The sequence below is a fragment of the Melospiza georgiana genome, chromosome 13 (assembly GCF_028018845.1).
Source record: "Melospiza georgiana isolate bMelGeo1 chromosome 13, bMelGeo1.pri, whole genome shotgun sequence".
Taxonomy (NCBI): domain Eukaryota; kingdom Metazoa; phylum Chordata; class Aves; order Passeriformes; family Passerellidae; genus Melospiza; species Melospiza georgiana.
The window spans coordinates 5,774,872-5,800,262 of record NC_080442.1 but is presented as its reverse complement, the minus strand read 5'-3'; the positions used below and the strand labels follow the sequence as shown (position 1 = coordinate 5,800,262).

At 43.0% G+C, this 25,391-nt stretch overlaps 2 protein-coding genes across 3 annotated transcripts in view; one reads left to right on the top strand and one right to left on the bottom strand.

Moving 5' to 3' along the window:
* Positions 1–1,031: 1,031 nt before the first annotated feature.
* Positions 1,032–16,586, top strand: FAN1 (FANCD2 and FANCI associated nuclease 1). Of its 2 annotated transcripts, XM_058033746.1 has the most exons (15): positions 1,038–1,083; positions 1,711–1,843; positions 1,945–3,372; positions 5,543–5,683; positions 6,983–7,178; positions 7,476–7,709; positions 8,166–8,297; positions 9,388–9,496; positions 10,031–10,150; positions 11,014–11,178; positions 12,113–12,281; positions 13,934–14,037; positions 14,776–14,970; positions 15,371–15,499; positions 16,386–16,586. In XM_058033746.1, the coding sequence occupies exons 3-15, from the start codon at positions 2,067–2,069 to the stop codon at positions 16,521–16,523; spliced, it is 3,138 nt and encodes a 1,045-aa protein (XP_057889729.1). In that variant the 5' UTR covers positions 1,038–1,083; positions 1,711–1,843; positions 1,945–2,066; the 3' UTR covers positions 16,524–16,586. The 2 variants fall into 2 exon arrangements, with proteins under 2 accessions (XP_057889728.1, XP_057889729.1); XM_058033745.1 differs by lacking the exon at positions 1,711–1,843 and having other exon boundaries at positions 1,032–1,083.
* Positions 16,587–17,441: 855 nt separating this feature from the next.
* The window catches only part of MTMR10 (myotubularin related protein 10), a 35,677-nt gene continuing 27,727 nt past the window's right edge, over positions 17,442–25,391 (bottom strand). Inside the window, exons 13-16 of the mRNA XM_058033564.1 lie at positions 24,694–24,863; positions 23,306–23,476; positions 22,296–22,478; positions 17,442–21,806 (exon numbers count right to left, since the gene is read on the bottom strand). Coding sequence (XP_057889547.1) covers positions 21,207–21,806; positions 22,296–22,478; positions 23,306–23,476; positions 24,694–24,863 — 1,124 coding nt within the window. The 3' untranslated portion in view covers positions 17,442–21,206. The remainder of the gene's footprint in view (positions 21,807–22,295; positions 22,479–23,305; positions 23,477–24,693; positions 24,864–25,391) is intronic.

Below are 25,391 nucleotides of genomic sequence, written 5' to 3'. Positions count from 1 at the left end.
TACTTTATGAACTTCTAAGGTGATGTTCAGACAGTTTTCTATAGATTTCACTCTTATTTTCTACCATAGAACTCTGATTCGTTCCAAAAAGAAAGATTCTTGGTGTGGGCAGATATGTAACAGTGTAAAATACCTGACATGTGCTGTTACTGTACAGTCTCTTTAATCTATAGCCCAGTGCTTTGTATCTGCTGTTTTAATAGCTCTAGATCTATAGCAGGAGGAACTGCATTTATTGAAGAACTCAGGATGTATCCAGGCATTTAAATTACAGAAATTCTGAAATCGTGATTGGCAAAAAGGGAGGACACAAAATATTTTTAAGCCTGTGGTAACTCAGAGCTAGGAAGTTTTTAACTTAGATGGAGTGCAAGAATGGTTCGGGTTGGAAGGGACCTCTGGGGTCATCTGGTCCAACCTCCCTGCTCCAGCAGGGTCACCCCAGAGCACAGGGCTCAGGATTGTTGTGGAACAGCTCCAGTGAGAGACTCCTCACACTCCAAGCTCTCTGGGCAGCCTGACCCAGCTCAGTCACCTGCACAGTAGGAAGAAGTTTTTCCTCACACTCAGGTGGAACCTGTGTGTCTCAGTTTCTGCCCTTTGCCTGTCCCATTGCTGGGTAGCACCAAGCAGGGCCTGATCCCTCCTCAGCACCTCCCTGCTTACACTGACACGCAGGGATGAGGTTCGTGTGTATTTTTATCCCTCAGAGGAATAATCTCCCATACCAGCACCATGTCAGAGTCTACACGAACAATTAGCCTCAGGGTGAAAATTTTTCACTATTTGCTTTTTGCTGAAAAGAAAAAAAAACCAAACAAAAAACTCACCACCAACAAAATAAACCTCTAGTTCCTGCTCCTGTGGCCCTCAGCTGTTTTCCACGCGTTGTCGTAAAAGGAAGTTTTGAATCTGCGGCGGGTGTTTGCGGCAGCCCCGCTGTGTGAGGGAGCGCGGTGCCGGCCATCGGCGCTGCATTGCTCAGGCCTGGCGGCGGGCGGAGCGGCCCCGGCCCGGCCCTCGGGGCGCGGCCTGGCCCCGCACGGCCCCGGGAGCGGCGGAACACGCGCGGCTGCGGTGCCGGTGCGTGGGGAAGGGCGGGAGGCCGGGCGGGCTGGGGGGGCTCCGGCTGGGCCCCTTTACCCGGGGTACGGGCGGCTGAGGGCGTCCCAGCGCGGGAATGGCCGGCGAGGGGCGGGCATGCCAGAATGGCAGCCCCGGGAGCCTCTCGGGAACCTGGGCCCCGCCATCCGGAGCACCTGGAGAGCGGCTCCAGAGAGCCGGCTGCTCCTGGGCCCCGGCCCTGGCAGAGCTCGGCCCGGGCCCACCGGCACGGCAGCCGTGAGGGTGAGGGCTGCAGGATAGCCCAGAGAGTGCTTGGCACCGAAAATAGCCTGTCAGCAGCAAACAAGACAGTGATAAAATGTTCCCAGCGACAGGGCGAGGACCAATGGCCATAAACTAAAACGCAACAAGTTTCACCTCAGCATGAGGAAGAACTGCCCACTGAGGGTGGCAGAGCACTGGGAGGGCTGCCTGGGGTGGTCATGGAGTCTCCCTCTCCGGAGACATTGCAAACCCACCTGGGTGGTTCCTGTGTCACCTGCTCCAGGTGCCTGGGCAGCGGGGCTGGACTGGATGGTCTCCGGGGATGCCTTTCAACTCTGACTATTCTGTAAAAATTACAGGACTTGCCTATTTGAATTCCAGGTTCACTTGCTGATGTAAATGCAAGCTTGAGATTACTTTTCCATTTATTAAGCCATTTAAAGGCAGCTGCAGCGCTCAGCTTCCTGTGGTGTGCTTCCCTGTGTGGTAAGGCAAGCTAAAGGACAGTAGCATTGTAAGTTAAGGATTGCTTGACTTCTCTGCCTCTCTTCTGTTCATCTTGGTTGCATCTGGTACCTTGGAAGACCACTCATTCAATGTATTTTTTATTTCAAGGCATGTCAGAAGATTACAGATGGAAAAGGAAAAGCCAAGGAAAGTCTTTTAAGTATTGCAGAATAAAGAAATGTAGCCTGAATGGAGTTGTCTGGGCCATGTAATCGCTGTGAAGTTTTGTAATGGCAGAAGCTAGGTCTTCAGGAATCAAAAGATCCCAAACAAGTTTGTCACTCAGTAAAAGTAAGAAGAAAAAGGAAACAACAAAAAAAGTGGAAGTTACGGGAACGCCATCTACACCTTCAGCATCATCCTCTATTACTTCCTTTTTTAACAATGTTCCCCCTGCCAAAGTTAGCTGTCCCATGTGTGGGCAATTGGTGCCAAGATACGGAATAAATAAGCACATTGATGAAACATGTCAGAGAAACCGTGGTGAGATTGGTGCCATTGATGCTACACTGACTTCTTTTAGGAATAAGAGTCCCCCAGCTGCAAATCTGAGCAATAATTCCAGCTCATATTTTTCCAGAAATGTCTTAAATCTAGAAGCAAGTCCTTCCAAGAGTAATTTATTGAAAGGAGGAGGGAGTGCAGCTCAACAGACTAGTCCTTATTTCAGCAATCATAGTTCAGTGTTTAGTGAGAACAGTGAATCCCAGGCCAGAACAGTTAGAACAGTCTCCTTGGGAAGCTTGTCTGCCAAGCTGTCCAGGAGACGCTGCCTGCAGGGAGGAAAGCAGGTCCTGTATGAGGAGATCAACTCTTCACCTCCAGCTGTTCTCAGTGCCTGTGGAAGGGCTGCAGCCCCTGATGATGATGATGGGGATGAGACTGATGCTGGGCAGAGTTCTCAGAAAGAAAATCAGCCTTCTCAGAGAGAGCACCAGGAACATTTTTCAAAGAGGGAACCCGAGTTTCAAAATGAAATAAACAAATGTAATCAAGAAGACCTTGTGGACATGGTTCCAGTGCAATTACTGGCTGATAACAGTAAGGACAAAAGGTTCCCATCTGGTACAAGGAGCACCAAAGCAGAAAGCTGCTCTGAAGGTGGGATACTTAGTCCTGATAGATGTGAAACATCTCTGGCCATCCACACTTCAGCAGAGCTGACCAGTAATTTGGACATTGAGACTCAGCCTCACACTGAGGTTACTCCTTCAGAGACAGAAGTGAACAGTGGGAGAGAAAATTGCTTTGGCAGGGATGATGCAGAGGTACTTCCTGTGGAAGTTCTTGAAGACTTTGAGAATGACATGAACCATCCTCTGTTAGAAACTGTGGAAAAGTCAGACTCTCAGGATTCCACTGGGGACATTCTAGACAAAATAGATGAGGTCCTCTCTGTGCCCAGCTCTCCTGGTCATCCCTACTACCTCCAGAACTTTCTAGTAGTGCTGCGAGCAGTATTGCAGAATGAAGATGATGTCAGACTATTTAATGAACAAGATTTGAACATTATAACCAAGTTCTACAAATTATCAGGTATCTTTTTATTTTAAATACATTTCCACATTCACTCTTGTAGTGGAACATTCTTACATAGTTTAATGTCAGAAGTGCTAAATCAATTGACCATGTAACTTGATGAATTTTTTAAGGGAAGAAACTGCTTCTTCTCAGGAGATGTACCCCTTTTTTTGAAATAAACTCTGCTAATGTAGTTAGGTGCAGTTCCTGAGGGAATGGGGGGACGCAGCCTCCCTCAGCCCTCCCAGCAGCCTGGTGGATCTGAGCTGGCCATGGGCACAAGCAGCCAAAGCAGGGGGGTCTGCAGAGCACTCCAGACCATAAGAATATTACAGCAGGGACAGCTTGGAGCTTGGTAATGCCTTGTTTATCTTGTGGTGGTTAAAGGGGAATATATAAAGAAAGAAAGCAACATAAGTCTTATTACTGGCTCTCTGAGGCAAGCAGTAGGTGCACATTGTTTGCATCCAAAGATCCAGGAATAAACTCACTGTTAGGCCAGTAATGCATGCTGGCATTGGCTGCTTTGACAAACACTAAAAGAGATGTTCAGGATACACCTTCCCCATTTCCACACTGTTCCCTGGATGTGAACAACACTGATCAGTAACAGGACCTTGTTCTGATAGATAAGAGAGCTTCTTGTTTCTCTTTCAGTACTGTGAGTTGGGAATACAGGAAGAATTACTGTAAGGTGGTGCTGATAAATCCATGTCTGCACTGGATGAAACAATCTCTCTTTGCAGGGTAGGAAAGATGCAGCAGTTGAGCTGTGAGAAGTGAGAGGATAGCACTAAGTCCATAGATAACAAATCCTGGACAACTGGCAGATGGATGTCATTGCCTTCAAGAAATACCAGGCAGGATACTTTAAAAGTTCAGGTAGATGAGTTATCTGTCCCACATGAGAAGTGTCTACCCATTTCTGTTGTCATAACACAAAAAAGCCCAACACACACCTGTTTAGTGCAATGAAGTTGCTTGAATATAAATATTTTCCAGTATTTAATTATTTTCTGCAGAAATATCTACCATTCTTCAGTGAGCTGTCTCTAACTCAGTGTAAGTTTATGAAGCTTATTATGAAATTATTATTGCAGCCCTAGTTTGTTCAGTTCCATGGCCTGGAGAAGGAATGTCGGTGTGTTAACCTTTTTCCTCTCTCCAGAATGATAAAAACTGGGGACAGACTTTAAAGGAGTTAAACCCCACAGAGAAAATGACAAGCTTATATGTGTGAATGTAGTTCTCCCAGTGAACTGATCCTGGAAACATTCTATTAAAGAAAAGGCTGAAAAAGTCTTATAAGGATAGGAGAATTGTTAAATAAACATTTAATGTTCATCTGCCATTTCTTAAGCATGTCTAGATCTTTTAGTGTTTCAGTTTTTTTTATTAATGATTAGTTTCAGTTAAGCAGCAATAGACAGGGCTGAAAAATTTAGAAGTTAATGGGGGTTGAATTAAGTAGTCAAAAGGTTGTTGAATGTAGTAATAATAGTTAGACTATTTTCAGTTAAAATTTAATAAGCTATTTTGTTGAATTTCAGCATTGTTAGTATTTAAAAAGTCATTCTGAAAGGTACTTTAAAAGATTTTTATCCCTGATAAAAATCAAATGAATAGGAGTTTTTTTTCTCATTGTCTTCTTTCAGTAGATGTATTAGTATAATTTGGCTTATCTTTGGAAACATAAGGACCTGAAGAATGCTGCACAGAGAAATATTCTGTGATTATGAAATTATTCTGTCAGACTGCAGCTTCTTTTGTTCTCTAGCATGAAATATTTGGTTATTGAGTGACTCTTTAACAAAGCAAAAAGACCTACTTAACCAACACAAAATGCAGAGTTGAAAAATGAAGTTCTCTTTTTCTATACAACTAAATATTTCTTGAAGGGTAAGCATGTCAAAAGGCATTTTAGTAATGTCCATTATCTACAAAACATGTTGTAATACTTTTCTACCCACAAGACTTAAAAATTCTAATGAACTTATGAATTACTTGGAAAGGTAAGTCTGGTATTTTACCAAGACTGCTTGTAGAACACAGGGAGATTTAAAATGTGCTTTAGAGAGTACATGCATCAAAGTGGTTTTTCAGATTAATGTGGTGATTGTGCCTAGTACTGTGTTTAGAATTGACTCTTCTTTTTGTCCTTCCCTGCTTTAAATGACATTTGCAGTTGGTGGGCAGAAGTTGTATGTGAGACTTTTTCAACGCAAGCTGAACTGGTTAAAGGTGAACAAAATAGAGTATGGGGAGATAAGTGTGGATTTGTCACCAATCATTGAAGAACTGGCTGAAGCCAGATTCCTACAAACAGGTAAGGCCAGCATTAATAAACCTTTAAAATACTACAAATAAAATGTGAAGTTGTGTCAGGTTAGAGATCAATGCAGTGCATGCTTGTCTGTGCCTTGGGGAGAGAATAGAGGAGCAGAATAAAGGCTTCAGGTGGATGAGTGGTCTTGTGAAAATACAAATTGTGCAGATTAGATAATGGAGAAGACCAGCTTTTCTGAACAGTGGTTTTTTATAACTCAACAGAATTTATTAATCTTAGCAGTTGTTTTGAAGTTGGGAAGGGTGTTCTTTGTCTGGTTATTCCTTTCCTTCAAAGTAGACCTGTGTAGAGGTCCAGAAGAAGGTGCAGAAGAATTTCAGGGTGAACCAGATAGCATTGTTAATGCATTTTTGAAGAACCTGATGCCTGTATAACTTAGGTCAAAGTTACAAGGTGCTAATATAGCTTTAGTTGTAAGATATCAATATAACCTGATATATCTATATAACCTGATATCAATATAACCTAAATAATGACTTTTTATATATCTATATTATCTGATATCAATATAACCTGAATCATAACTTTTATACCTGTATAACCTGAATCACAGCTTTTTATACCTGTATAATCCAAATCATAACTTTTTTATACCTATATAACCAGATATAAATAACTTCTATACACTGTAATGGAGTATATGGTTAACTAGTCCTTAATGCTGAATAGACAAAAAAGAAGAAAATAACTCACCAGGTAGATACCTTTAGAGATAGATAAGTATAGTTAAGGAGAAATTGGTAAATGTAAAGCCAGTTAGCCACAAAGTAAAGAATTTAGACAGGTTAGGACCAGACAGACCAAGGAATGAGGTAACTTTGTATGCTCCAAAAACAAAGTGGAAAAGTTCAGATGTGAAGAAGACTTTGGAAGCCTTATTAAAGACCCCTTGAGGTGCAAGCACAGTGCAAAAGAACTGTCTAATAACCATCAGATCATACCATGTAAATTAGTTCTGGCACCTGTGTGATGATGTTATAGTGACAGAGTAACACTGAGAAATACTTACTGTATAAATATACCACAGGTGGTATAGCAATATATATAAATATACCAAAGGTGGGTGAGTAAGGTGGAGAAATCCCCCTCACCTGCAGTGCTGCAATAAACAAATACCTGCTCTATGGACAACAGTCTATGGGGTTTTATTTCCAGCCTATCTTTGGGGCATCAAACCTAAATCATTAGATTGGTACTAGGTTGTATGAATGCACTGTGAACTGTTGCTTGACACAATAATATGACACAATGAATATATGTGGATCATTTTACTTTTAGAATCTGAATTGGAAGACCTGTGTGAAGGGTTGGATTTGCTTTCAGCCCCTGAGCTAAAAACACTGGCAAAAATCTTTCACTTGCCAAACCCAAATGGTCAGAAACAGCAACTCGTGGATGATTTTCTGAAGTTGTCAAAGCAGCGTTCCATCTTCAGCAGGAGTCAGGCTGGTATTGGGACAGTGATTTTGAAGAGGTAAATGTTTACAGATAAATTTTGCAGGTGAATGGAAGTTGTGCTTCAAATGACTGAAATCTAGATGCCTTTTCAAGAGAGGAATGCATTTAGTAGATTTCTTAATAAAAAGCGTGGCATTACATTTCAATTCACAGTGAGTCAAAGAGAAGAGTAAATACTAAACTGCATACTCTGCTTCTTTCAAGGGAAATCAAGATTATGCATTAATTGGATTGAAAAAAAAATTTCTCATGCTTCATTCAGTATGTTTTAGTTTTAACAAGTCATGTATAATATTTTGATTTGTCCTTGCAGGGTGAAGGAGCTGGCTGGAAGATGTGTCAGGGTGTGCAGGGAGGCTCGGGCTGTCTTTTCCCGAATGCTGCTGCTGTTTGCCCTGCCCGAGTCGCTGGAGGAGGAGGAGGCTGGCAGTGCTGGTCAGGGCCTGCTCTCCACAGTCCTCAGGGCAAACATGGGGCACATGGTGTTCCCCAGTTACACCGTAAACAGGAAAACACAGGTCTTCCAGGACAGAGAGGATCTCATCAGGTAGGGAGGGCTTTGGCAGCTTGGAAATCTGTTCGTTTCTAAAAGAGCTTTACTGCAGCACTTGTGCAGGCAAATAAGAATTCAAACGTAGAACTCCAGATGTAAATATGTAGAAGTGTTAATTTTTCAATTATTTTAAGTACATTTTTGTATTGAGGTAGGACTTGTAAGTCACAGTGGCTTGCATTTTGGAACAAAATAGCTTATTTATTTGCTTCATGATCATGTGATGAAAGCTGTTTCTTCATTTGCTGTGCTGATTCTGAGATAAAAAAAATTATATTCTCTAGTGTTAAATAAATTTAAACATAATGTTCCTTGCTAGTTTAAACTCTGCTAATCCTACAAGACTGAGAATAAAGATGGCTGCATGGTTTAATGTCTTTAGAGACTGTAAGGGAAAGAATTTATTTCTTTCAACTGTAGATGCTTTGCAAGTGTGGATTTTTACCACAGGTATGCAACTGCTGTTCATCTGTCAAATGATATAGCCACTGCAATGGTAAATGGGAACTGGGAAGAAGCCAATAATCTCTATTTGTATGCTAAAGAAACCTGGAATGAACTGAAGAATCACCCCTCTTTGAGGTACTGATCTGGAAACTGTGAAGTGTATTATCTTACCTTGGGTACTTTTCCTTTGGAGAGAGGCTTATCAACTAGAGATGTTATTTAACCTGATAAAGCAAGAGACTTTAATGCTCTTGAAAGCTTGGAACTTCCTGATTGTTTAGCTTTTAAGTTACAATATGAAAAGACCTTTTTTGTAAAATCTTGAGAAAGAGTTGGTAGGCATGGATATAGCACTAAAACAGTTCTGTTCTGTGTGTCAGTGCAGGAGGATAGGAGTGCAGGAGGATAGGAGCCCTATTTTTCCCTTGTCATAGTGTTTTTTAAATGGCTTTCAAACAAATGGCAATAAGCAGAAAATTGACTGTGAACAAAAGATGTTGCAAATGTTATGGGAAAACATGCTGGGTTATTCATGTCTTTAGATTTCCTAGTGGGTGTTGCTCAGGAAATGTTACTAAATATCTGAGACCTGAAATAACATTTATTGGGTTTGAAGTGTTCTTCATCAGTTTTTCTTTTAATTATTTTGGTTTCTGACTTAATGACATACCACAAGTTAAAGCCTTACACTTGGCATTATATTCAGTTCCATGGCAACTGATTTAAAATAATATTCATAGAGGGTCGTTTACTCTGAAGACAGTGGAAAAATATTTTTTGATTTAAAAAGGCATTCAAAAGACTTTGTCCTGAAATACAGAGGTGCCTACTGAAAAGATGTTGGTCTTCTTTTATGGCAGGAAATTCCTGTTCGAGTGCTTTTCTTTTGTTCAGCTTTGTTTCTGAACTGGAACTGCTGACTTATGAGAATGAGTTGGTAACAATATGTGATGTAGTAAGTTGCTGTTCTCTGTCTGTTTTAAAACTGATTAACTGATAATTCTACTGATGTTGAAACTAAAATATGCTGTGCACAAGTGCAGCTTGCACCTGCTCCCTAAGCCAAACTATTGCCTTACCTTTGGGTTCTTGACTTTGCAGCTGGGATACTAATTTCAGATAAATTTGGATATATAAAACATTTAGTTTGGTAAATGCTTTAGGTATGAACATTCTTAGTAAAACTGACATCATTCAATTGGTCTGAACTGCTCTTATTTTTCAGCTATCACAGAACTTTACCTGATTACCTGCGGCGTTTCACAGTTGGCTGGGTGTACACAAGAATCCTTTCTCAAGGAGTTGAAATTCTGCAGAGACTTCACAAGTATAAGGTAAAGTGGGGAGGTGAATAGAAATATGTGCTCAATTTTTGTACATCAGTTTACATTTCTAAAGTGGCTGGAAAATGGTGGTAATGTTTGCCAGTACTTGCTACAGTTCTAGTAACAAGTTACTTTTAAGGGAAAAGTGTCCCCTTTTTGGTCTGCTTTAGAAAGTTTTAAATTGTTTTGATTTCTGCTTATGCTTTTAAGATTTACCATATGTAATGCACCATAAAACTATTGCTGAGATATGCTTGTTTCATTATTTAAAGATACCTGTGTTTCACTAGATTTGGCTATTGCTTTTAAATAAGAAAAATCTTGAAAGAGAATTCTTCTAGAAATCTCTGCCCCTTCCTTAAGGAATTAACATCTCCAAAGGCCTCTGACTTACATGTTAAAGTAAATCAGATTATTTAAAAGTAGGTTTGGATTGCCAAGACAAAGTTTCTGTACTGTTCATTAATTAGAAGGGAAAGTGGCAAGCTAACTTGAACTTGGTTATGTAACCCAGTTAATAAAGGTGCAATCCCATTGCTACAGGAAGCAGTGCAGCAGCTGCAGAGCCTCCTGGCCCAGGATGTGTATTGTACTGACAGCAGAGGGAGATGGTGGGATCGGCTGGCTCTGAACTTACATCAGCACTTGAAAAACACTAAGAAGGTATCTGGCAAGCTGGAAACACTGCAGGCATTGTCTGAAAATCTTTTTTTAAAGTATTTCTTACGGGAAGAACAGTGGAGTAGAGTCTCCTAAAAATGCAGATTTTGTTAGGAATCCTAAGGTCAGAAAACCAGTTTCAACTAAGAAAATGAATCAATTTTTTTATCTTATACTGATTAGTAGAAATTGAGAGGAATTTTTTTTACTGTACTAGTATAAATTTGAATCTAGAACCCTCCTTGTGCAAAATGTTATTGATTGGTTAGAACTTTCCCACTCAGTCAGCAAGCTGGTCCTGTCCTGCATGCTCATTGTTACACTCACATGTTTGTGACTCAATTTCTCTTGAGCAGAGGGGTGCAAAGGGGTGCAGAATGTTGCAGAGGGGTGCAGAGGGTTGCAGAGGGGTGCAGAGGGTTGCAGAGGGGCACAGAGGGGTGCAGAGAGGTGTAGAATGTTGCAGAATGTTGCAGAGGGGCACAGAGGGGTGCAGAGAGGTGTAGAATGTTGCAGAATGTTGCAGAGGGGTGCAGAGGGGTGCAGAGGGTTGCAGAGGGATGCAATGGGGCGCAGAGGGGCGCAGAGGGGTGCAGAGGGGTGCAGAGGGATGCAGAGGGGCACAGAGGGGTGCAGAGGGGCGCAGAGGGGTGCAGAGGGATGCAGAGGGGCACAGAGGGATGCAGAATGTTGCAGAGGGGTGCAGAGGGTTGCAGAGGGATGCAATGGGGCGCAGAGGGGCGCAGAGGGGCGCAGAGGGGTGCAGAGGGTTGCAGAGGGTTGCAGAGGGATGCAGAGGGTTGCAGAGGGGCGCAGAGGGGTGCAGAGGTCCCAGTGAGCCGTTGTTTGTGCCCTCTGTTTGCCAGGCCATCGGCTGCATCCGGAGGGCGCTGGCGGACGCGGCCGTGCGCACCGGGCACCGCCTGGCGCTGTGCCAGCGCGCCCTGCGCATCCGCGACTCCCCCAGCTGCAGGCAGCTGCAGGGGCTGCTGCAGGACCTGCCCCTCCTCACCGTGCACGACGTCACTCACGTAAGCAGGAGCTGCAGCTCCTCCTGAGCTCTCTTACTTCACACAAGGAAAAGTAATCTGGGAGACTTGTTACAAGCCGCGCACCAGCCTCCGACTGACATGGTGCAGGAAAAGGAACACAAATGTGGTTTTTTGTTCTAAAACAAAAGCCTCTTGTAATCAAGTACTTCTGCATTGGTCAGCTTCTTAGCTGAAGTTAGTCAGCTGTACGCTGATCTAATTTGCATTGCTTTGTATTTGTTATGGATGTGATGATCCATAAACTCCAGTAATTTATCAGTAATGCCCTCAGAGCCTTTCTGGCTGAAGAGTCTGATCAGATCAGTGCATTGCCTCTGGTGGCTGCAGGCCAAGCGTTCTGTGTGACAGAAAAAGTAATAGTAACCTTAGCATGTTGTCAGCATTAGATTAATGGCTAAAAAAGATGCCACTGTTATTTTAGGAACCTTTGGAAGTTACGCACTCTGAATATGTGTTATGCAAATATTCAGTGTAGGGCACTTGCATCATATTAGAATGGATTTTTAAAAAATCTGTCTTTTCCATACCATGATAAAGATAATTCTGTCTGGGCAAAATGAGAGCAGAACCTCACTTCCTCTCTCAGCCTCCTCACCATGTCTCCCTGCAGCCCCTCTTTGTCTCTGCCCAGGTCTGTCTCCTCATTTTTCCATGTTTTTGCTCCTGGTCCTGCGTATAGAAAGGCTACATTCCCATCTGCCCAGAATTTTTGCTAGACATTTATTTTCTTAAAAATGTGCCAGTTTATGAAAGCTAAAGAGGATGATTTCACAGGAATGACAGGTTAAATTTTATTCAGTTTATTTTTGGAAACAAATCTAGTTCTGATTTTAAGAAATCTGAAAAGGGGATTTTGGGCTAAAGCTTTTTCAATGTGATGCTGGAAAGTAACCAAATGTTTTAATATGTTCAGGTTACAATCAGTGGAAAGATGTGTCCTCAGACAGGAATGGGAAAATCTGTGTTCCTCATGGAGGATATTGGTGATGGAGAAGGAGGCCAGGACTGCAGTGTATCCACAGTCATGTGCTCAGTTGAGGAGCTGGCATTAACTCATTACAGGAGGAATGGCTTCGATCAGGGTAACAGTGCTGTTGCTTTGGGGGTATTTTGCAGTAAAATAACTGTGGGAATAAGTAAAGAAACTATTTATTTTAGGCTGATTCTGTTTCCTTCTCAAACACCTCTAATACATCACTTCCTTACCAAAGTGCTCTAACATGTATTTTCAACCTGACCTGCTTTAATGATTTGCTGCTTTCATTTACCAAAGGTGGTTTTCAAATGTATTAGGAAAAACCCCAGTGTTTTTTCTTCATCTACACAGAAAATCACTTTGCCTTCCTTACTGTTGAACAGCTAAGGGTAAAACAATTTGGGTTAAAATTCTAGCATTATCATTCAAAGGAGTGTCACTAATGAAATGCAAACCTCCACTGATTATTGCTACTAGATGTCCATGAGAACAGTATGTACCAATAGCACAAACACTGCAGGATTTATTGAAAAGGCTCTTTTGGTAGTATTTAATGTATTTTTACAATTTAGGAGCTATGAAGCCATCAACTCGTAAGAATATATAGGTCTGTTTTACAGGAAAAAAACCAAAATACAAAAAGGTAGACAAGTTATTTTTGAAGATAAAATTTGTGCCTTTCTATAAAATATATATATTAATATAGTTTAATTTTATTGATAATACTGTTGCAGCAAAAGTGGCCACATCAGAAAAAGGTAAAGAGGAAGGGAACAATATTTAGAATCAGGGAGAATTGTGCTGAAATCCCCATTCAGTTCCTCACTCCCACCCACTCACCATTGGTCTTCTTGGCTCAGTTTTGAGCCAAGTGTGAGTGGCCATGTGTGATTAAGTGATGATCCACAATGGCCATTCCAGCTCCATGCACACACCCCAACACACACATGCTCTCTCTCATATGTGTGAGGTACCCTGCATGTATAATGCACATACACTACATTATATGGTGTACAATGACATACATACTCTGGGATCTGTATGTGTGATGGGTAACAGTACACATACTGCTCTAGATAATGTGTGTACTAACAGACTAATAACAAACACACATCACAGAGTGCCTGAGGGAGCTCTGGGGGTCCCCTGCTCCAACCTCAGCTCAAGAGCCAGCTCTTCCAGACCATGTCCTGCTTTAGAGTATCCCAAGGAGGGTGAGTCCACAGCAGCCTGGGCAGCCTGTGCCTGTGCTCCATCACCTTCAAAGGGAAAAAGTGTTTCCTTGTGTTTGCATACATATACATATATATACACATATATATAGTCATACATGTATATGTTTCCCTATGTTCATATATATAGAAATGTTCACAGAATCACAGAACCACTGAATGGTTTGGGTTGGGAGGGCTCACAGTGGGGTCATCTGGTCCACCCTTCCTGCTCAAGCAGGGTCATCCCAGAGCACCTGGCACAGGATTGTTGTGGAACAGCTCCAGTGATTGTCAGAGTCAGCCCAGTAAGCTTTGTGGGGGCCAGGCAGGGATGGAAGCTGTGCTGCAGCTGAAGGCCCCTGCCCTGGGAGCAGCAGGCTTGGGGAATGGGGCAGAATGAGCTGCATTTGCAGCTGACACCAGCTGGCATGAACCTGAACGTGGCCAGATTACTTCTGTTTTGGGTCATGATGGTTCAGTACCTCTTCATATGACATTGCTGTAGGAATTAATGTTTCCATTTTTATTAAACTCTGCCCTTTAGGTATTCATGGGGAAGGCTCAACGTTTATTACATTGTATGGGATTCTGATGTGGGATATCATTTTCATGGATGACATACCTGACGTGTTCAGAAATTCCTATCAGGTAATTTTGAAAGGCTTTCTTCAGTTAATTTATTTTCCCATTGCTGTAGACTCAGTAACCATGTTAAAATCTTATATGGGATTAGATTAACATTTTATTCTGAGGGACTTTCCAGACAGATCTTGGTGTTTCTTTCATTTTATTATTTGTTATATTTGATTTATTGTATTTTGTGGGATTGTGTGTGGCAGCCGTTTGTGTAAGGCTGTTCCCTAAGCACTCTGCATTTGCTTTTGGAAATGGCTCTCGGGCCCTCCCTGCTCAGCAGCGCCAAAGCTGAGTTAAAGCTGAATTGCTGCAGGGGCTTTTCACACCCTGAGCGTGCAGTGCTGGCCCGGGGCCGCTGGGGGATCCGCCCCGGCTGCATCACGGCTTTGTTCTTTCACCTCACACTGCTCACTGTGCCTGAGCTGTCTTGATCCCGGTCCCATATCCACCTGGAACTACTGCTCAGAGTGCTGGGAGTGCACAGGATTCTTTGTCTGTTAAAGGAAACCTCTGTCTAGGGTTCAAAACAGCAGAGCAGAGGCTAAGATGTGGCCAGTGTTTGTTGCACTGGCACTGGGTGCAATATTTTTCCCATTTAATGAATATTTTTATGGTGGTCATGTTCTAGATAAATCAGTTCAGTGTTTGATTGACTTTGTAGTTAAGAAAAATATGAAGCAGGACATTGTCATTCTGGGAACAGCTGCTGTGGTGGCAGTTCCTGAGAGCTGGATTTACCCTTTCATCCAGACATCCCCCCTGGATTTATACACTGACAGCTTCTATGAGAACAGGAGGGCTGTCATCGAGGCCAGGCTCCAGCAGCTTCACACAGCTTCCTCAGAGACACTGGCAGAGCTGGTTACTGACATCTGGAGCACTCAGGAGGGAAAAGCAGCAGCCCTGGTTAACTGGGGACGTTTTACTTCCCTCCAGCAAGTCCAGGTAAGTGGCTGTTGCCCAGCATGGGCACTCCAATTAGGCTTGACATTCAATTACCCATGGCCCTGGTGTGCTCGTGGCTTTATTGAGGCACTGAGCCATGGCAGATGGAGAGTGGTGGGAGGCAGGAATTGGAATTAGGGATTATTGTGCTGAAGTCCCTGCACAAGTAGTGTTAGAATTTTCTCATATGGTCACTTTTCCTGTGACGGTAGCTGAGAGCACAGCAGGAAAATTGATGTAAGAAACATCTACTTATGTTTCTTGTTACGTTTCCTGAGACTGAACAAAGAGCTGAGGCGGGCCATGCAGTATTCTTGGAACAGTATTCTTGTGAGGGCTGGGAAATGGTTCTGCAGGAAATCAAACCAAACCAAACCAACCAGCAAAGCCTCTCTTGCAGAGCCTGGTGTCCTGCCTTGGAGGGAGGTTCCTGAGTGGTGTTTTCCAGCGGCTTTCCAGGGACCTGCGGCACTGCCGGGGCGGCCTGCCCGACCTGCTCGTGTGGCGCTCCCACAGCCAGCACTTCAAGGTGGGTGGGGAGCACGGAGTACCCAGGGCTCAGCTGCCTTCCCAGGGTAAAACCCCAATACCCAGTGCTCAGCTGCCTTCCCAGTGTAAAACCCCAATACCCAGTGCTCAGTGTGAAACCCCAATACCAGTGCTCAGCTGCCTTCCCAGGGTAAAACCCTGCCCTAGTCAGCCCACACAAATGGTGTTTTCCTTCTTGCAGCTTGGCCTCCCTGCCCCCATGGAGCACTGGGTGATTATCTGCTCCTCTAGTGGGTTTAGGGAGCAGACATGCTCAGCATGTGCTGAGAAAAGGTCTTTGATTAATCATAATCTAAAGCACCTGTTACAATCAGCCACATATTGACTGTTGTTAGCAAGGAGTTCTTCTGGCAGCACTTAGACAAAATCTGCACTATTTGAGTCCACAGCAACTGTGTCTGTGTCTGCTACAGAAATTGAGTAAACAGTCATGGGTGGTGCCTTGCACAGTAGTGGAATAGCTGCTAGAGGACTATTGGACGTCTCATCTGTTGGAGCAGCTTGTTATGTGTTTATGGTAGAGCTGAATAGCAGAAATTAGTTCTCTAGGGCACCTGGATAAGTTGCTGTCAGCATCAGCTGGAGCAGGTGAGGGTGCAGACATTTGATTTTGCAGTATGAGAGATCTTCATTCACCAGGGCTTCTCTTTGTTTTGGTGGGTATTTACTATATAAAATTTCATTCTCTTACAGTTAAATTTTGAAATATGGAGTAATAATTAAGCACCCACTGGACCCTCCATTGTGCTAAGATCTCCATTATTTTTGTTGCAAATAACAGCTGTTAAAAATACTTCTTGTGTGGGAGCTAGTGATCCTTCAGTTCCTCCAGGGACACACTTGTAACCATGTCCCTTTCCTTGTAGCTGGTGGAGGTGAAGGGCCCCAATGACCGCCTGTCTCCCAAGCAGGTGCTGTGGCTGAGTGAGCTGCACAAGCTGGGGGCTGCAGTGGAGGTTTGTCACGTGCAGGATGTTGGGGGCAAGAGCAAACGCCTCAGCTGACACAGGTTGGATCATGTGGGCAGCTCGGGTGTTCCTAAAGGAATGGGTCGCACACACCGATGACTGCTGATTAATAAAAATAGTTTCTTCTAAAATTCTGGTTTCTTGGAACATTACCATAGTCCTTTTTAGCACAAAACATTCTAAAATGTAATTTGAGAAAACTGCCAATATGATTGACTGCATGTCACTGTGTTCAGAAGAGGAGAGCCCTTCCTTTCTCTCCTCAATTCCTGACTTATTGTCTGAGGTAATCTGGGCTTTGCCCAGCGAGGAGAAGAGCTGCCTTCAAGTGTGAAGACCTGAGACCATCTCTACCATACAGAAACTGGGCCATCAGGTGCTGCTCATTTGCAGGGTGCCCTAAATTCATTATGTTGGGCAAGTGTCCTTGCAAGGTTTGAGTTCAGCCCCTTGCCAGGATTGTCAGGTCCAGTGTGATTCTCTGTCTGTCCCCACTTACCATAATGTATTTGAATTTTGCACTTGTACATAAACAGATACAGGTGGCAGAGAGTAGGACATAAAGCATTAATGCTGTTCTAATGTGTATGAAAGGATAATTTATTTAACAGCCCCTTCTGTTTATGTGTATTACCTGTATAAAGGGAAATATTTCTGGTAGTAGACAGGAGTTGGTCAGTGCCAAGATGACCACATTCAGTACAGTCAGTTCTGCCCCACATAAATTGATGTGTTTGCTCATTCAGAAGTATGTCAGTCAACTGGAACTAAAAAGATGAATTCCATTTTAAGACACCAAAATCCTGTGGGTTTCTCCTAATTTTAACACACAGCCAACATCTTTTCTTTGGAGTCTTCATCCTCATACTGAGTAAGTTCCCTTCTATGAGAAATTCTGTTCACTATGCAAACTGCAGACACTAAAATAGAACATAGCAAGAAATAAGATAATTTGCACATCATTTTTATTAATCATCTTTCTATAGCACAGTGTCCATGCTTTTCTTGGAAAAAACCACACACACACTTTTTTTTTCTTTGTTAGAGGAAGGGAAAGAAATCACCTGAAATTCACTGTGGAAAGGTACGAACTTTTATTGACTCTAATTTATTTCACATTCACAACTCAGCATCAGGATTTTATAATCTTCCTGCCACTGCTACTCAGTAAATCATTATCAGGCACAAAGGTTTTAGTTTCAGTTGAAATGGTGAACTCTAAACCATCACAGCAACAGCATTAGAAACCTACTGCCTAGAGCAATTTGAGGTACAAATTTCTGTCTCTTGGTTAGAGGCAAATTTAAGATTTCGTCCTTTGCTTAAATACACGTTAGAATTTTTTGGTTTTAATATATTTCCATCTGAGAATAAGCCAAAAGGTTTGCCCAGCTTGCTACATTTTCACTGAAACACAAGGCAGTTAATTGTTCAGAGTGGTATTGCAGGCAGCTGCACACAAAGCACACGTGCAGCCTGGGCAGACACACAGAGTTCTCAGTGCACTCCTGGGGGCACAGGGCAGTGCCTGGAGGCTGAGGGGGCACCACAGCCCCAGCCCTGCCCTGAGCCCAGCCCTGCACTGGGGCCAGCAGCTGCAGCAACTGCAGAGCTCCCCCTGGGTGGTGCAAAGCCATGACTCAGCCAGGAACAGCTGCAGCAATGCACATTTTCTACAAACACAAAAGGATGAGCTGCTTGGGAGCTTTTCTACTCTGCAACACAAAGATGGCATTTAACAGTATGTTGCTTTAAATGGTGAACAGAAATGAAAATTTGGAAATACGTGTACATATATATACAGAGACATATATATACACACTTGCATGTCAGTATTCTGTACACAGAAGTAAGATACATACTCACACCCCAAAATTGCTTTTGAAAGTTATTAAAGATATTCAGAACAGTCCCTACTGACTTGATAAGGCAACTGTGCAGAGTGGAGAATATTCAAAATCAACACTTGGTACCTGTCCTTCAAAAGTGAATCTGAAAGTAGTGAGCTGTTGAACTCAGAGGAAGCAGCAGCATCCACAGGCACAGCAGCTCCTCAGCAAGGAAACAGAACCTTGGCTTCAAGCCTAGGGAAAGTTGGAACCCTTCCCTTCCTCTCTGCAGGAGGTGCCCCCTTCTCAGCCTCTGCTTACCTAATTCCCTTTTTGGAATGGTAAAAATTTCTTTTTAAGTCTGTTTGGCAAATAGATATTTCAACAGGTTTTGTTTATTATAAAGGCATATTATTTTTAACCCTCTCCCATGCTATATATATAAAATACAAAGCCCCTCTGCAGCATCTGTACACATCTTAGAACTGAAATGTAAAAATGTCTGAAATCTCCTTAAAAAAGACAATTCTGTTTAAATATAGTACCCATTTTTCCCCCAAAGGGTACTAGCCTAAACATTTTTTTAATTCCACCAGCTGCTTTTGTGGAGTAATTTATTTACACAGTTTTGGTACCTTTAATCCAAAGAAGCTATACTTTTAAGGAAAGAAAAAAAAAAGACATTATAGTTTTGACTGTCATTTTAAAAGGAAAACAAAATTGGTACCAAAAGACACTAAGCACACAGGTTGAGGTCTTTATCTCAAGTATCAGGCCAGGGAAAGCAGTAATCTAATAGGAAAAGAGGAATGGCAAAAGCAAACTAAAACAAACATTTGAATAATGAACAAGTGAGATGACTACTGCAGCAAGCTTGGGAATAAACACAACTGGTTTGTGGACCATTTAACATGCTCAGCTCATCTTGCAGCACAATTAGGCAATTGAGGTGAATACATGTTTTTTCCTCACAAACAGTTGCCCAGGAGCCCTGGCATTGTGTCACAACAGCCTGTGCCTGCCCACGCTGTGCACAGCACACACACAGCAGCTTCTTTGCATAGGAACGGGTGTGGAAGCTTGCTAAGGTACAAAAGGAACCCCCTCCCCTGACATTGTTCACCTCTGCATTGGCCCTGCCCTGCTTCCCCCTCCAGCCCCAGCAGTGCAGGCAAAGCACAGCCTTGGAGGTCACAGACCAGCCTGGGAGCCAGACCCCACTTTGTGATTTAGGCTGTGCTGACATCAGTTTGGGTTTACAAACAAAGATCTCCAAGTCCTATTCCCTCCCCCTTTTTTACACTTGAACACTGCATATTCCTATCCTGCAGCTTTCTTTTTCCCCACCCTGAGAAAACTGAGAGCAGCTCTGAGCCCATTCTATAAGGCCTTTGGTGCCCTAAACTGGTGAGGCAATACCTGGATGGAGGCTCAGTGTCAGTTCAACAGTGTTGGTGTTTATACAGAAATAATTTAATACAAAATACAGCCTTGCTGTTCAGAGAAGGCAGCTGACAGGAGCCTTAACCTATGAGAATGACACAGCACTATTTCTCCAACCTCCTGGAATTCTTCACACTCCTTCCTTTCTCCCTGTGAGTCCTCCTGTGGCACAGCATCCAGGGAGAGGCATCATTTAAAAAGGTTTCAGAACAACAAGGAGGCTGCTGCATTAAGCAGAAGGAAGGAGGCTGTTGGATGTAATTCCCTCAGGCAGTGCTTGTTCATTGCACTGTCCCTATGGATATTCAGTCTGCAAAAAGAAGGCACCACTCACTGCTCTCCTTGCAGCACCTGCACCCCTTGTGGAAGTGGCAATGAGGAGCCAGTGCTCCTTTCTGGAACCCAGCAGGGCTCAGGTGTGAGTTCTGCTGCAAGCGACTTCATCCTGCAAAGAAACGAGGACAGGGATGGCAGGGATTGGGACCTGTGCAGGGATATAATGCTGAGTAGTTGAGGTGCTCCTAAAAAAAGGTGAGAGAGTCTTGTGGGAATTACAAACAAGTTTAAGGTTAAAGAGGGAACACCTGCTGCTTCTTCTGGATGCCTGTTGTTTCCAGAAATGGAGAGGGGGAAGCAGGGGATGGAACAAGAACTTGTCACAACAATCTGTTTTAAAAAGTTGGGGGGCGGGTGTCAGCTGCATTAGAGTAATCCTGCTACTGTTTCCTCCCAAATAAAGGCACTTCTAAAGCTACTGCAATACCATATCTACAGTAAATGTTTTAAGGTTAACAGTGCATTGTCCTGATGTGGATTTCTATAGTCTAAAGTCAAGCTCATGACAAAGAGCACAAATCTGACTAATGTTAATGAACACATTTTGGGAAGAGAAAGAAAAGGGAACAAGCCCTTCCATAGATACACTGCATTAGCACAATGTAGGGTGATCAGTCATGGAGCATTAGTATGTTTGTATCTATGCAAGTAAGTATTACTCCTGAAGAGGCAGACTGATAAAATAGTATATCCCAGATTTCAGCTGTCACTTCATCTCCACTGCAGTACTTTGGCTTTCCAAGCTGTTTTTTCCAAGGGTCACTTCAGTCACTATCTGGAAAAACAAAGGTTATTTCAAGCAGAACCCTCACTAACAACCACACCAAGCCTTTCAATTAGCTAATGAAATGCTCTATCACTTGTAATGAGCCAAACCCCCAGGAACAGGAGGAATTGGGGAGCAGAAGCCCCAGCAGATGAGAAGTACTGAAGACAACATTGTGCGATTTGAAGCATGACTTGCCTTGCTTTTAAATATTTGTGCAAATCTTACGTAATGTTTGTATATAAAAATTATTACAGCTTTCAATGCCGCATTTAGCAGTGTTAAGTTAGAAAAGACAAAATGATATGCTGTATTCTCCTCAAACCTTTAAACCTCCACATCACCTCAGTCTTCATTTGCAAGCGTCTCAGTGGATAGCCAGATTTTGGCACCACTTAAAAATTTGCTTAAAGGTGTTCCCAAAATGCTCCGTTTGCATAGGTTCCCTACAGGAGAAAATGGGAATGAGGAGGAGAGAAAGTCTGGGGTGCCTGAGGTGTCATTTAAACCATTTGCTCTGAAGTACATCCTGCTTTGATCCAGTTCTGAGCAGTGGCCTGGCAAGGAGGAGTTGCTCTTGTACTGCCGCAGGCTGCGGTTTAACATGTCCACCTCGTCTGCCAGCACAGACACTCTGTGGAAGGCGGTGATGGAGCCGCCGTGGCTGATCTGCGCCTCGGGAACCCAGCGGAAGTAGCAGAGTTTCCACAGTTTTATTTGTGTTCCAGAGAGATGGGGCAGAATGATGCCGTGCAAATCCACGGGCTTTGCAAACCAGTCTCTGAAGTACTGCTCCATGCTGTGGCTCTGCTCCTCTGCTGAGTGCAAAAACTCCGGCTTCAGTTTTAGAATCAGAGAGTTTCTTCTTGGAACGAACTCCTGCTCACCGATGATGCCGTTCTTTATTGCTGGGGGGACACCTCGCAATGTGGAGCTGTAGTTTTTCTGCAGAAAAGAAATACTGGTAATTTTCCAGTTCTACGTTCATTGGAATAGTAAATTTCCCTGAACTGCCAGGGTGCATCATCCAGACAAATGCTGTGACCTTTAAATAGTTCTGAGCTTCTGAGTCACTGCTGCAGAGCTCAAGGGGCAAACTGTGGCCTTTAAAAAGAAATACATATTTTTTTTGTAGCAACAAATGATAGACTTATAACAGTATTTACTGAAATTACTGACAACCCCAGGGGAAAAAGTGGCCTGTCATCACTTTTCCAAAGGTGAAATAATGCAAATGTTGGCAGTGACTTGGCCACATCAGAAAATATCCTAAAACACAAGGCTTAAAAATTTACATCATTTCTTCTACAGAAAATAATTTCTTTAGGCTGGGAAGCCAAGACAAAGAAGGCTCCTACTGCTAATCCAGTGGCACCTGCAGCCTCCCCAGCACGAGCCCTGAGTGTGAGCAGAGCCCCTGCGAGCCCTGGGTACCTTGGAGCGCTTGAAGGTGCGCAGGGCCCCGTTGTGCACGCTGGGCGCGCTCTTGCCGACGTACAGCGGGTTGTGGAACAGCAGCCGGTCCCGGCTCGTGAACTGCAGAGACCAGTCCCAAACACACGGAAACCTGAGGCCTTTCTCATCACCCAGCTGAATGTTTTTGCTTATAGCAAATTCCTGCAAGAAGTTAACATTCAGGCAGATTAAAATCACAGAAAATGGGCTTCTCGTGAATCTTAATACCAGTGTGTAAGTATGGGGGAAAGAGGAGCAGGGTAGCACAACAGAGCAGCAAGACAGCTGAAGAAAACAGCTGCTCTGCATTTGTGCAGTTACTTCTCAATTCCATTAAATTGGTTGTTGGCTTACTCTTAACCCCCAAACTGGCATTTTGAGAATTCATCAATAGTCCCTCAATGCTCTACTTCTTTGTAAAGTTGCTACCTATAACTTTAAAGGCGAAATATTTAATGAAAAAGTAAGTTTCACTTTTATCAGCCATCAAATGTTTTCTACAGACAGTTCTGACAAGCTCGTTTTCAAAAACAAATTTAAGTGTTCAGTTTTCCAAATGCCTCCATTGTGCATTACTATTGGAACTTTATGCAGCATCTCCAACCTTTTCAACTATTTAAACAATTATGTCAAGAGATTTCAAAATTTGCCTGAAGCATGAAATTCTATTTATTGCCTGTCATTCTACTTTCTGAGTTCCAGATACAGATTTGCTTCCTAGAGGAGTACAAATAGCAATGTAGAGTACCAACATTTTCCTAGGAAAAAAACCACAAATAAATTCAATAGACTTTCTTCTTGAATAGTTAGTCAGTGTCTCTGCACAGATCACCTGAAAGTCATTATGATGGAATTCACCTGGGGACCTGAGTGTTTAGCCCCAAACAGAGCGTGACAATTGGAAGGGCACACAGGAAGCACTGCTGTTATTCCCAGGGGGGCAGGCTGCAGTGTGCTGCTGGACAAGAGGGGCAGCCCCTCCTACTCACAGTGCTCTCCTTGACTCGCTGGTGGGGGCAGTTGAAGAGGAAGGTGCCGAACAAGGAGATGCGGGCGCTGTCGTACAGGACGGTCAGGTACACCTCAGAGAACTCAAAGGCTGCTGGGTACTGTTCCAGCAGCTGCCAAACGCAGTCAAGGAACATCAAGAACAAAGGAGACTGGGAAGAGAAACAAGGAATGATCAGATTTAACATAAGCTTTTCCTAAATCAAACCCATTTCTTTGCAGTTTTGGTATTTGGCTGTACCATTGGTACATTACTCAACCATAGGGTAAACTACTTGGAGTCTTGCATTTTTCATGGTTCTGTGCAATTGTTACACTCTGTATTCCTGTTTAGCCACATCTTTTTCAGCACTACCTTTGCACAGCTTTCCCTTCTGTGTAAAAATGTCTTTCCTGAGCTCCCCTCATACACAAGAATTTGTGCAGCTGCAAAAATCCTTTCTGCCATCTATATGTCCTTCATCATTTCCAAATTAGTGCTTGTATGAGCCTTCCTTGCCCCTTGGCCTTGGTTTTACACTGTACTTTCTTCTTGTTTGAAATGACTGGAGAGCTTATGATTCAGCCATGCTAATTTCTCACCACATTTTCTATGTCTTTTCCATAGCAGCCCATGAATTGCAAAAGTATAAACTATCATTTATATAAAGCTTTAGAAATATCTTCCCATTTTCACTTTTCAATATATCCTTTCCTAGGGCCAAAATAGCTGCTTTTCATTATTTCCCTCTTGGCATCTCATTGCTTTATCCCTTCATGCATTTTCTCTGCTTGGTGCTCAGTGCCCTTGGTTTATCTGTGGGTTCCATGCTCTGCGGATCTTCCTGCTGTGTGACTCTGGCCACTGTCCCTAAAAGGTTCCTAACCTGGGTCCTGCCTGCTTCCAGCTGCAGTCAGCAGCCACTCCTTTGCCATGAAGAGGCCAAACAGGAGCTGGCAGTGCTGGGGGCTGTGGGGCTTCTCCAGCAGCTGCCAGCTCTGAAAACACTGCTGAGTGATAACAGCACAGGGATGGAAACAGGGATTGGTAAAACACACAGCAAAACCACACCCTCCAACCCCACTCCTCTGGTTTCAGTTTGAAACGTGACTGTGCTAGTGTTTGTAGCAGTGAGATGCTTTCATGTGCAACCTTGAAGCAACATGAAAACCCACAGGATTGCACCTGGCATTGCACTGATTCTCACATGGCTACAGAGGGTAAAGAAAAAGTATCTCTACCCTGGAAAAATAGTTACTTCCTCTAATACTATATAATGAGATTTAAAATATTAAAACATATATTTACTTTTAGATTTCTGTACAAATACATGTTCAGGACAATATCAAGCAGATACTGTGATCACATGCAAATAGAATTAATATTTACCTCTTTGTCAGATCTCTTTAAGTGGTTACACCTATCTAAAAATTGATATCCTGCCATGACCCATTCCTTCTGTATTAGGCTCTGAAATCCAACAATGGTTCGAAAATAGGGATCCAGCATGACTTGAATGAGAGAAGCAGCAAGACAGCTCAGGTCCCGTCCCTCTTCCTCTGTGAGTGACATACAGAAAGCACAGAATACATAAGGAATACATAAGGAAAATGCACGTGTACAGAGTCAGATTTCAAAGAGCAAAAAGGTGCAGCTAGGTCTCATGTTTTAATTAGAATTTCCTTCAAAATAGTTGTTTTATTTGTTCTCATAATTTTTAAAAAAACCAAACTAGAAGAAAATCACCCTTTTTTTTTAGCTGAGACTCATACTACAGAAAGGGTTCCTGCAGCACCCAGCACAGCAGTGCATTCATCAAGAACAAAATACCCATCCAACTGCCCAGTACTTAAATCAAGGTGTTCTGAGGAGGAGAGGGTTCATGCTGCTAAAATTTTCAACATTTTTCCACCCTGAAGCAATTTTTGGAAGGCCATTACATGGGGAGAGTGGGATATACCAGCTGAACAGGTCTTATAAAAACTACAGAAATTACAGAATTACAGATATGAGTTTTTCAGTGTCCTTTCCTCTGAAATATCTGTTTGCACAGACACAAGGAGTGGGCACTGAGTGAAATGCTTTTG

Excerpts from the sequence above, each read along its gene's own strand:
- FAN1 (XM_058033745.1), top strand. The coding sequence starts at position 2,067 with ATGGCAGAAGCTAGGTCTTCAGGAATCAAAAGATCCCAAACAAGTTTG. Across the intron at positions 8,298-9,387 it reads AAGAATCACCCCTCTTTGAG|CTATCACAGAACTTTACCTG; the intron begins GTACTGATCTGG and ends CTTATTTTTCAG. Across the intron at positions 9,497-10,030 it reads AGAGACTTCACAAGTATAAG|GAAGCAGTGCAGCAGCTGCA; the intron begins GTAAAGTGGGGA and ends CCATTGCTACAG.